Source organism: Talpa occidentalis, unplaced genomic scaffold (assembly GCF_014898055.3).
Source record: "Talpa occidentalis isolate TD23 unplaced genomic scaffold, MPIMG_talOcc4v2.1 talOcc4.13, whole genome shotgun sequence".
In the NCBI taxonomy this organism is placed as follows: Eukaryota; Metazoa; Chordata; class Mammalia; order Eulipotyphla; family Talpidae; genus Talpa; species Talpa occidentalis.
The window spans coordinates 31,017,445-31,030,546 of NW_023601322.1; the positions used below are offsets into that span (position 1 = coordinate 31,017,445).

Genomic DNA, 13,102 nt, shown 5'->3' on the forward strand with positions numbered 1-13,102 from the left:
AATGAAATGGGAACTCTAGAGCAAAGCCAATTACCCAGTGCAGGTTTTAGAGTTTTGATTTCTTCCTAGAAGAGACTGAAGAAGGTGCTGGTGGTCAAGGAAGGAGACATATGGCCACATAAGCAGCTCAGAAACAGAGTGAAGAAACTGGAGGACTCCAGATAGCAGGCTACTGAATAGCATAGGTGAGAGATGGAGACTACAGTCTGGCCAGTAGCTGGGGGCATTGTGTAGAGGATTCTGATTCATGGCACAATTACCAGCTCTTGACCAAATGAATGTGGGAAGGAGGAGGAGGATCAAAACTATCATCAAGATTTTAGAGCGAGGATGTATGTAACAGTGGTGACATTAACAGAAAGAGAGAAGGTAGAATAAATAGTAGATATTGAAATTCTGGTTTAAAGGTGCTTGATATGAGCTAGTGAAACTGCTACACATTTAGGATAGAATATTAATATAAATAACTAGGAAGAGGAATAAGAGCTAGATTGGAAGTTCTCTGTATGAAACCAAGATGCTGAGTGAAGTTGCTCAGAGAATACATATAGTTACAGAAGAAAGTTTCAGGAGAGAAAGTGAGGAGACATCAACATTTCACATCAGATGGAAGAAGAGCTCTTCAAAGGGGCTGAGAAATGACTGTCAAAATGTAGTCCTGGAAATAATTAAAAGTGTATTATGGATGTCTATCTTTATAAAATAGATGATTTCTAAATGAATGGGGTATAAAGCAAATGGAACATGGAGAAGGAACATGGAATGTAAGGATGAGAAGAACAAACTAGATTCTGCCATTAGAAAACCATAGGTGTTTCTCTTAGTAGGGGTTATTTCAGTTGTGCATAGTCACATTCAACTATACCAACCTGAGGAGGTGAGGGAGTAAAAATGTGGTACTACTGGGTATTTAGTCTCTCAAGAAATTTTGTATCAAAAAGAAAGACAATGTGGTTTCAGGGTCAGAATGCATTAAAAGATGATTCTTTAAGCTCCAGGATATTAATATACAACACATACAATAGTGTAATTCAAAGGACATTCCAAAGAAAATACTCTTGTATCAAAATGTTTTAATTATGTCCCAGATAACATCACACTTTCTTTAAAAATATCAGATATCAAAAACCCATATAATAAAAGAATTAGTGAAGTTATTTGGAAGAGGGTGTGAACTTTTATGAAATTAAAATACTCTTCAGTGGTAGGAAAAAGACTTGGAATCAGAGAAAGGTACAAAGCTCAGTAGCATGTATGCTCAAATATGTCAAATAATAATGGAAAATAGAAATTTACCTTCTGCCAGTCTCTGTTTCCATCCTTGTGCTGCATATGCAAAGAATTCATTATTTAGAGCCGATGTACTGAGGCGTAAAATTCCATCACTTCCCATCTAAGAAATAAGCCGACAAAAACAAGATTCCATCAAGAAAAAATTCAAAGTAAAACTATGAAAGAAAGATGTGAAAACTGAGTTGTGTGTATGTTGTATGAGAGAGAAAGACAGAAAACAAGAAGGGGGAGGGGGAGAGAGAGAAGAAAGAAAAGGAAACCAACAAAAGATGAATCTCCCAGTATAAAAACTGCAATGTTGGCAATGTCTATTTTAATGACAAAATACATCAACTTTTATACGCCCTTTCTGCTATTGGTAGGGGTCAAGTCAGCACTATGAAGCTATGAGCAGCCACTGCAGCACGAGTTTGATCCACCGCCAGGGAGCTACCCACATGGCACAGCAGACCTCTCCTGACTCGCCTGCTGCTCCCCTCAGCAGTGTATTTCAGTCAATTCACCTGTTTCGCTGCCCACTCTGTCTCTGGTGTGTACACTCACCACTCCCCATATACTCCTTCCATACCTCTGGTATACACCCCAGTTCTTGTATGCAAAAAATAAGTAAAATAAATCTTTAAAAAAACCCAAAAGGTATCTTCATCATTTTACTGCCCCTTAAATGGTAACAAATTAAAACTGAACACTTCTAAATCTTCAGAGTAAGGTTTTTTTTTTTTATTTTTAAAGATTTATTTATTTATTTATTTATTCATTCATTCATTCATTTATTTATTTATACTAGCACTGGGTACAGTCAGAAGCACGGGAGGGTGAGAGAATTCACCAGAGCCAGAGCAGGGAGCAGAGCAGGCAGAAGGACCGAAGTACACTGCTGAAGGGAGCAGCGGGCGGCAGGAGAGGTCTGCGCGCCATGTGGGACCCTCCTCCGGTGGCCGGGGAGCAGCCGGGGATCGAACCAGCGCTGCAGAGGCTGCGGGCAGCTTCGCAACCCAGCACTCAACCGCTGCGCCACCGGGAAGGCCCCTTCGGAGTAAGTTTTCTTGATTAAATTTTCTAGAATTTGTGAAGGCTAAAAAAATTCAGTCTGAAAGCTTGGATTCTTTTGTTGTCTGAGATTTAGGCAACAAAAACCACTACAATTTATGAAAACAAATACACCCAAATTATTATACATATCCCTCCTTCTACTCTTCTCACCTCATTGAATGTATAACAACAGCAAAAACAAACAAAAACCCCCCAGGAATACAGCAAAGTTTAAATATATAATGGAGTTGGTGGAGGACTATGGGCACTTCGGTGATGGTAAGGCTATGGTGACTACACTGGGAGTCAAAATCCTATCCTGTCAAAACACTAGCAAGGAAGTAAAAGATTAGTACTTCAATAAAAATAAAATAAATCTCTATGTGTGTGTGTGTGTGTGTGCACGTGTGCGCGTGCAAATCTATACCTCTAATGTGTTCCCTCAAACATACTCTTTAAAAAATCATGTATAGAAAAGATTCAGGTAAGCATCATCAAACTGAATGCGTTTAACTCTCTAATCACTTACTGCCTCTTCTAGTGCATGTACACTGCTGCTGGCAGTGGGAATAGATGACAAAAGGGAGCGGAATGTTGCCTTTGACAGGTTTCTTGTTTAGTTGAGAAGTAAAAATAAAATACACCAAAATGTTAAACAATGTCAAGTATTAGGTGAATGGGAATTAAGAAGTACAAAAATAGGGCCTCCCCGGTGGCGCAGCGGTTGAGCGCTGGGTTGCGAAGCTGCCCGCAGCCTCTGCAGCACCGGTGGTTTGATCCCTGGCTGCTCCCCGGCCACCGGAGGAGGGTCCCACATGGCGCGCAGACCTCTCCTGCCGCCCGCTGCTCCCCTCAGCAGTGTACTTCAGTCCTTCTGCCTGCTCTGCTCCCCACTCTGGCTCTGGTGAATTCTCTCACCCTCCCGCACTTCTGACTGTACCCGGTGCTTGTATAAATAAATAAATAAATCAATCTTTAAAAAAAAAAAAAAAAAAAAAGAAGTACAAAAATAGGGGAGGGCAGAGCAACATGGCGGCGAGGAGACGCTGCGAGTAAGATCTCCCATTAAAAAAAGTTAATAGGGAGGAAAAGCGGCAGGTCCCAGTGAGAACTGGGACACGGAAGATAAACGGGTGACTCCAGCAAACTGCCCGAAGAAGAAAGTGGCCATAAAAGAGGACTAGAAGGGAGGAAAGCGCAGAACCCTGCTCCCCTCCCCCACCCACAGAGTCGGCACTCTCCGACCGGCAGAGAGGAGGAAAAAAACACACTAAAACGACCAACAAGAACAAACTACGCAGCAAGTGGGACTGTGAGTGGAAAGGAACTATTGCAGCCACCACACCCCGTGAACGGGAGCTGCGGAGAACCCTGCAGGATTCGCTGTGGCTGTGAGCTCCGGGAGCCATTAAAGAGAGACCCCGCCCCCCAGGAGGAGACCAGCACCAGCACACAGCCCCGGGCCGCCCGGTAAGCTTGCGCAAAAAGCGGTGCACTGGAAAAGCAAACGCAGATCGGGATCGGTAAGCTTGCGCAAAAAGCGGTGCACTGGAAAAGCAAACGCAGATCGGGATCGGGATAGCACGGGAAAAGCAGCATGGTTGAAAAGCAAACGCGGATTGGGATCATGGCTGCCCAGGTCCCCGCGCCTGCGACCTAGGCTTACAGGGAGACGCGCGCGAAGACCCTCACTGAGGTGAAAGTCCCTCACTGAGTATCCAGGAACCAGGCACCCAGGCACGGGAGCGGGGTGCAAAAGACGCCATTCTGTGGACACTGAACTGGGCTACAGCCCGCGTCCTGGACCTGAGGGCTTTGGAACTGAGATCTGGAGCACAAAATTCGGGGCGTGGGTTCTCCACGATGGTGGGGCACAAGGCAGACACAGCACCCCAAAGCTGTTGAGGTTTACCCTACCATTCCCACTCTGTTTCCTGTCCCACGGGGTGAAAAGAAAAAGAAAAGAAAAGAAAAAGAAAGGAAAAAAAAAAAAAAACAGCTCCCCAAGGGCTCTAGGAGAGATCTCTGGCGCCACCTAGCAACTTGAAACCAGCAGAGGCTCCTGGAGGAGCCAGTGGCCAGCTGGGAAGTTAGCCCACGCGGGGCCCCTGCTGACCAGTAGTCTGAGCCCACAGGGGGAGCGAGTACCCAAAGCCGGGGCAGACCAGGCGCGCAGTAGAGTGTGCCTGAGACTGGACACGCAGGGAGTGTGTCCTGCATCGCCATTTTAGAACAGGGACATTTCTTCAGTAAAGACTGCCTGCAGAAGGCTCCCTCAGGAGCCAGCGGTGAGCCGGGGAAGTTCGCCCACACCAGAACACCTCTGGCCTGCAGTCCAAGCCCAGAGGGGGAGAGTGAACCCACCGCCGGGGCAGACCAGGAGCACAGGGGAGTGTGTCCCCACATCGGCATTTTAGAACAGGGACCTTTCTTCAGTAAAGACTGCTTGAAACTGACAGATGGCTCCCGGAGGAGCCAGAGGGGAGCAGAGAAGCTCACCCAAGATGCCGGCCAGTCCCAGCAACAGTGTCCCCACGCATATGGCAAATTAGAAAACACACAGTAGGTAGTAGAAGAACCACACGCAACATAGCAACTCCTCAGCGAAGAAGCACACCACAAAAAGAAAACCAGCCCCCAGATTGCAATGACAGTAACCTGGAAGAACTTCTGAGCCTTCCAGAAAGAGAATTTAAAATTGCCAAGATTAAAAAAATGACAGAACTCATAAAGGAAAACAATGATAAGGGAAAAATAATCAACGATCAGAAGAATGAAATTGAGTCCCTAAAGAGGGAAGTAAAAGAAATGCAGGAGATCAAAGAATTAATGGAAGAACTAAAGAATTCTGGGAAAAGCAATGAAATCAGAATAGATGAAATGGAAGAACGAATAAGTTCTCTTGAAGACACAGAAATAAAAAGAACCAAAACAGAAAAGGAAAGAGAAGTACGAAGGAAAAAGAATGAAGAAAGACTTCGGGAACTATCTTGACACCATGAGGAAAGGAAATATAAGAGTTATAGGAATACCAGAAGGAGAGGAGAGAGATGTAGGAACAGAGAAAATATTCCAGGAGATAATTGAAGAGAACTTCCCAAATGTGAAGAAGGAGCTGAAAATTGATATACAAGAAGCAGGAAGAACACCAAGCTTCCATGACGAAAGGAAAAATACAGCAAGACACATAATAGTGAAGCTCCCAAGAATCGAGGACAAGGAAAAAATAATGAAGCTGACAAGAGGGAAGAAACAAATAACATTCAAAGGAAAACCAATAAGGCTGACATCAGACTTCTCTGAAGAAACATTACGGGCAAGGAGAGAGTGGAAGGACATAGTCAACAGACTCCAAGAAAACAGATGTCAACCAAGAATACTCTATCCCGCAAAGCTTTCCTTCCTCTATGAAGAAAGAATAAGGACCTTCCCAGACAAACAGAAACTATGGAACTTCATTACCAATAAACCCCCACTCCAAAAAATACTACAAGGAATCCTAAAGCCAGAACCTCAGAGGGACGAATAACAATGAAAGAAGGCAAGGGAAAAAAAAGATATCCAAAGAATAAATAAAATCAAAGGAAAGACAAACACAATGGCAAATACAGATGCTAACATATCAATACTAACTCTAAATGTAAATGGACTAAAATCTTCAATAAAAAGACACAGAGTTGCAGCCTGGATTAAGAAACAAAACCCAACCTTTTGCTGTCTCCAGGAAACACATTTAGCTACAAAAGATAAAAATAGACTCAAAGTTAAAGGATAGAAAACAATTGTACAAGAAAATGGACCAAAAAAGAAAGCAGGAACAGCTATACTTATATCAGATAAAACAGATTTCAAACTCAAAAAAATAAAAAGGGATCCCAACGGTCACTACGTTATGATCAAAGGGACAATAATTCAAGAAGAAATAACACTAATTAACATATACTCACCAAACGAAGGAGCACCAAAATATATCAGACAACTGTTGTCATCTCTGAAAACAGACATCAGAGAAAACACATATGTAGTGGGAGACTTCAACACACCACTATCAACAATGGATAGATCAACAAGACAAAAAATAAGTAAAGAAACTAAAGCTCTAAATAAGGACCTAGAGCATTTGGGCTTAACAGACATCTATAGAACACTAAATCCCCCAAAAACAGAGTACACATTTTTCTCAAGCGCACACGGATCATTCTCCAGGATCGATCACATACTGGGCACAAGACAAACATCAACAGATACACCAAGATTGAAATCATACCAACCATCTTTTCTGACCATGAAGGCATCAAGCTAGAAATACCATAAAAAGAAGGCCAGGAACTTTCCTACCTCATGGAGACTAAAAACCACACTACTGGAAGACCACTGGACTAATGAGGAGATCAAAGAGGAAATTAAAAAATTCTTTGAATTGAATGACAAGGAGGACACCAATATCCTAAATGTATGGGAAGCAGCAAAAGAAGTAATAAGAGGAAAATATACAGCAATAGAAGCTCACATCAAGAAACAAGAAAGAACTCAAAGAAACAACCTAATCTCGAAGCTCAAAGATCTAGAAAAAGAACAACAAAAAAAACCCAAAACCAGTAGAAGAAAAGAAATAATAAAAACCAAAGCAGAAATAAATGAAATTGAAACTAAAAAAACAATCCAAAAGATTAATGAAACCAAGAGCTGGTTCTTCAAAAAAATCAATAAAATAGACAAACCCCTAGCCAGGCTCACAAAGGAAAAAAGGGAGAAAGCACAAATAAACAGGATCAGAAATGAAAGAGGAGAAATCACAACAGACACAGCAGAAATAAAAAGAATAATCAGTAACTACTATGAAGAGTTGTATGGAAACAAGTTCAACACTCTAGAGGAGATGGACAAATTCCTACAACTCTACAATCACCCAAAGCTAGATAAAGAAGAAATAGAACACTGAAACAGACCAATTACAAGCAGCGAAATTGAAATGGTAATCAAAAACCTCCCCAAAAACAAAAGCACAGGACCTGATGGATTTACAAACGAATTCTACCAAACATTCAGAGATGAATTGGTGCCTATCCTTCACAAAATCTTCCAAAAAATTGAGAAGGAAGAGACAATACCAAACACGTTCTATGAAGCCAACATTACACTAATACCAAAACTGAATAATGACAACACAAAAAAGGAAAACTACAGGCCAATCTCCATAATGAACACTGATGCAAAAATTCTCAACAAAATTTTAGCTATCAGAATCCAACAATGTATCCATAAGATAATTCACAACGACCAAGTAGGATTCATTCCAGGGACACAAGGATGGTTCAACATCCGAAAATCAATCAACGTTATCCAACACATCAACAAAAAGAAATATAAAAACCATATGATAATATCAATAGATGCTGAGAAAGCTTTCGACAAAGTGCAACACCCATTCATGATAAAAGCCCTTGAAATTCTTGGGATACAAGGAACATACCTCAACATCATAAAGGCCATCTATGAGAAGCCAACAGCCAGTATCATTCTCAATGGTGAAAAGCTGAAAGCAATTCCATTAAGATCTGGAACAAGACAAGGATGCCCACTCTCACCACTGCTTTTCAATATAATACTGGAAGTCCTAGCCAGAGCAATAAGACAAGAGAAAGACATCCAAGGAATCCAAATAGGAAAAGAAGAAGTCAAACTATCACTATTTGCAGATGATATGATAATATACATAGAGAACCCCAAAAACTCTACAGAAAAACTAATTCAACTCATCAATCAGTTCAGTAAAGTGGCAGGATACAAAATCAACACACAAAAGTCAGTAGCCTTCCTATACACAAACAATAAATCTGAAGAAGAAGAAATAAAAAAAAACATCCCTTTTATTATTAAAACAAAATAAATCAAATATTTGGGAATAAATCTAACAAAAGAGGTAAAGGACCTATACAAAGAAAACTATAAAACACTGTTAAAAGAAATAGAAGAAGACACAAAGAAATGGAAAGACATCCCCGCTCATGGATTGGAAGAATAAACATTATTAAAATGGCCATCCTACCAAAAGCAATATACAGATTCAATGCTATTCCAATCAAATTTCAATGTCATTCTTCAAAGAAATAGAACAATTATTGATGAAATTCATATGGAATCACAAAAAACCCCTGAATTGCCAAAGCTCTCCTGAAAAAGAAAGAAGGGAATGGAGGCATCACACTCCCAGACTTCAAACTATACTACAAAGCCATAATCATCAAATCTGCATGGTATTGGAACAAGAACAGACATACAGACCAACGGAATCGAATAGAAAATCCAGAAATAAACCCACAGATTTATGGTCAACTAATCTTTGACAAAGGAGCAAAGACTATGCATTGGAGCAAAGAAAGTTTGTTCAATAAATGGTGCTGGGAAAACTGGGTTGCTACATGCAAAAGAATGAAGCTTGACCACTACCTCACACCATACACAAAAATCAACTCAAAATGGATTAAAGAACTAGACATAAGACCTGAAACTATAAAATATATAGAAGGAAATATAGGCGAAACACTACGTGATTTGCACATCAAAGACATCTTTACAGATACATCACCCAAAGTAGTGATAGTGAAGGCAAAGATAAACAGCTGGGACTACATCAAATTAAAGAGCTTCTGCACAGCAAAAGAGACAATAACAAAATCAAAGAGAAGCCCCACTGACTGGGAGAACATTTTTGCACCCAACACTAATGATAAAGGACTGATCACAAAAATCTGCAAAGAGCTGATGAGACTCAACAACAACAAAGAAAATAAGCCAGTCAAAAAATGGGCAGAAGAGCTAAAAAGAAACTTCTCTGAAGAGGAAATGCAAATGGCCCACAGGCATATGAAAAAATGTTCAACATCACTTGTAATCAGGGAAATGCAAATCAAAACTACCATGAGATACCATCTTACACCAGTGAGAATGGCACATATTAAAAAAAAACTAGCAACAACAAATGTTGGCGAGGTTGTGGAGAAAAAGGAACTCTCCTGCACTGTTGGTGGGAGTGCAAACTGGTCCAACCACTGTGGAGAGCTGTGTGGAGATTTCTTGACCTACTAAACATAGAGCTTCCATATGATCCAGCAATTCCACTCCTAGGTATTTACCCAAAGGACACAGAAACATCAATTCCAAAGAGCACCTGCACACCTATGTTTATAGCAGCACTGTTTACAATAGCTAAGCTTTGGAAACAGCCCAAATGCCCAAAAATAGATGACTGGATCAAGAAGATGTGGTACATATATACCATGGAATATTACTCAGCATTCAAAAAAGATAAACACATGCAATTTGCAGCAACATGGATGGCACTGGAAGGGATCATGCTCAGTGAAATAAGCCAAAAAGAAAAAGAAAAATACCGGATGGTCTCACTCATAGCAGGAATCTAGAAAACTTAAATAAGGGACCAGGAAAATGAATAACTATAAGAAAGTGAAAATCAAAATCAACAAAAAACTATGAACCAGAGACACTTTTTGGGGGGTGGGGGGCAGGAGGGATTGGGGTCAGAATGGGGGGGGTTGCAATTGTATGGGGAATATAAAAATAAAATTTATTATAAAAAATAAAAAAAATTAAAAAAAAAGAAGTACAAAAATAAAGGCTAGGGAAAAACATCTATGTGGAGATGATTGGTAAAGAATTTGATGCCAGAGGTGGAACTTGTCCATGGTCTTGAGAGATTGACATGATTTTGACAGACAGCCTTAGGGTAAAGTACGTGACATAGCGTCAGAGAGCATACACTTTATTGTTGAGGCACGACATCATAAAAATCAGTAACCAAAAGATTTATGAAAGTATGAGGATATTTTATACAGTTATTTAAAAGCCCAGCAAACTGTAGTTCCAATTTTACTTTCAAAGATTGCCTCTTATCCCCATGGACATACTTTATATATCTGAAGCTCTAATTAGTCACTGTTTCCTGAAAACACACTCAGGGATTGATTTCTTATCACCAGTTTCATATATATTTGGCAGCCTTCTCTACACTTTCATCTTTTTACCCACAGAAATACTATCCCTTTTTTAAAAACAACTCAAAAAAAATGCTTTTGTGAATGTGTGAGCTAAGCCATCATTCAGGAGCACTGGAGAATACTGAATCTAAAAGTAAATATACTAACTACTCTAAACTGGACAGTGGTCCAATTCAGGAAAGAGACACTCTGTGGTAAATACAAGATACACTATATGCTGTCATCATCACATCGATAAAGAGGCAACCAGAGGGGAGGGTGGTAGGATGGGGGTGGGCAAGGGAAGGGGCCAGCAGAACATGGTGAGGATTGTTGGGGCACTGGTGTGGCAGAGTGTGAAAGTGTACAGTAGTGGAGGTTTGCACCTGTAGCCCTAGAGCAGATATAACAATGTAAACCTATTTTACCTCAATAAACATGATGGAGGGGGGAAGAGCCCAGAGATTAAGATCCTGTTTTTTTCATCTAAGATACTGATAACAGCACTCAAATATTCAATATACTTGAAACAATTCAGGCAAGGTGTTATTCATTCATTGACTCATTGCTTATTTACAACTATTTTATGTTTATTCATTCAAGAGGGATTTATTAAGCCACTCATATGAACCTTTATCCCCAGCATGTGTACTGGTGCTGGAAATATGTTGGCAATAAGTAAAAAGCTCCTGCCCTTACAAACTGAATATATTCTAGATATAGCAGAAATTTTTGGCCTTTCCATTTACCCTAGTTCAGCACAGATATAAAGTACAGCTATATCACCAGGCCAGTGTCCCAATTCGTGGTTTTACCATAGCCCCAGTATATGAGTGGCTAAATGTCCCAGCTTTCCCATCTTTTCACAATTCTAAATACTATCCTCTGGAATGCAGTATATCCACTGAACCAATGGATACCATTTGGTGCTGTATCCCCAACAGCTAGAAACACAGGGCTTAGAACCAAGACGTGGTATGAATAACCATTGTACTCTCACTCCCAGAGAACCATGTGCAGTCTATCTTTCCTGTCTCTAAGGGTCTTGAATATGTGGGATCAGAAGTCCAGGTTCTCAGCAGAGAATCAATGGGGTTCATTCACATTTTCTCTGTAGACATGGACCCCAGTTGTTCAGAGGATTTCTCCTCTCCTTGACTAACACAGTCTAACTGACAGTGTTAATTCTGCTTCCAAACTATTTCTACTCAAGTTCTTGTTCTGGCTCTACTTTAGGAGTGAAGGGACAGGGGAGGTTTCTACTGGCTTTATCCTCTAGGTGGGGGTGGCTGGTCAAGATACCATAAAGTATTCTGAAACGTGAGGTAGGGTTGGAATAGGCAAGGGGCTCATTATAGTAGCCTCCAGGTCCAAGTTTTCCCCCACAATTTTCCCCTACATATTAATTGCCTTTTTCAATATTTGCAACAATGAAGAGGGGTGGGAGGAAAGGAAAAGTGGAAAAGCACTACTCCAGGTAATGGGAAACTTCCATTAAAAATGATAAAAGAAAGGCAAATCTGAGAGACACTCAGGACTGATGAAGATCTTTAGGAGGAAAAAGGCAAAGGCTTTGAAAGAGTACTTCAAGAGACACTAAAATGCTCAGAATGATTCTTGCAGAAAGCTGGATGAAAAAGGAAGCTGGGCTTGAGTACAAGTCTTCACAGACTGTTATCAAAGAAGCCTAAAAAAGACAGTAAGGATAAGAAGATAGTCCATTTGAAGTGATGGCTCTGAGAAGTTTGAAATTCTCTGTAAATATTGACACTAAGCATCAGTTCTTGTGGTATGGGAACCTTGAGAAAAAGCAACTCTATTTCAGAAGATTCAAAGGGTAGAGGTATTCCTATTGCGTAGGTTTTAGTTAGGACTAGTAAGAGGAAGGCAAATTCTCAGAAGAGGTAAAGGAATTTGTTTCCTATGAAGACAATTTTAGAAGGCACAGTGAAAAAGATTAGAATGTTTCATTTGAAAAAAATGCACAGTGCCTTGTAATCTGTAGTCTGTGCAATGCCTAGTACATTGCAGGCACTCAGTAAATGTTTATTGCACTGTCCTTGTGCTATGTTATGACAGCTTTAAAATTTAATTCCAGTAACTGATATGCAGGATTTTAGTTTTGTGTGTTCTGCCAGACCAGGGGCATTGATTAGTTATTTACTGAAATTTCAGCATAATTTTGAGACACAAAGAAATACCAAATCCAGATTAGCCCTAACAGAGCCTTAAGATTTTAGTGCATGAAAAATGCAAGGCAGTGTGAAATACATTCAAAAATACAGAACTTAGCCTTGGAGAAAATGTTTTTCTTTTAAAACAGAAAAATAGCATTAACACCAGATTTCTAGCCTGTTTGACACAGCACAATTAAACACTGGGGCTAAATTAGACTTAGAAATTACATGCCAATAAAACTTTTAAAATACACTATTAATTTTATGGCCTTTAAGATATACTGTCCAAAAGACTTAACATTTTAATGAGCTGGAACAATAAAGATTTCTGAAAGGTTTATTTATTGCTGATAAATTCTTGTTTTTCTGCTTTTTCACAATAGAAACATTCATTCTAAAACCTCTAATGAAATGTCTGACTAAGTAATTGATAAACTATGCTTCATTTTAATTAGAGGAAGAAAAATTCTGATCATAGTAATTGTTACAGAGGGAAAGAAATATTAGTAAAGGAAAACACTCATATAAAGGTTCCCTTTATAAAAGTGTGTTACAAATACTTCACCAGTGAGTATATCACCTGCCTTTGGTATTGATTATATT

General features: G+C 39.9%; 1 protein-coding gene across 1 annotated transcript in view; it reads right to left on the reverse strand.

Moving 5' to 3' along the window:
* Positions 1 to 13,102, reverse strand: part of ASXL3 (ASXL transcriptional regulator 3) — a 170,995-nt gene that overhangs the window by 18,763 nt on the left and 139,130 nt on the right. Inside the window, exon 9 of the mRNA XM_054694109.1 lies at positions 1,297 to 1,393. Within this exon, the coding sequence (XP_054550084.1) occupies positions 1,297 to 1,393 (97 nt within the window). The remainder of the gene's footprint in view (positions 1 to 1,296; positions 1,394 to 13,102) is intronic.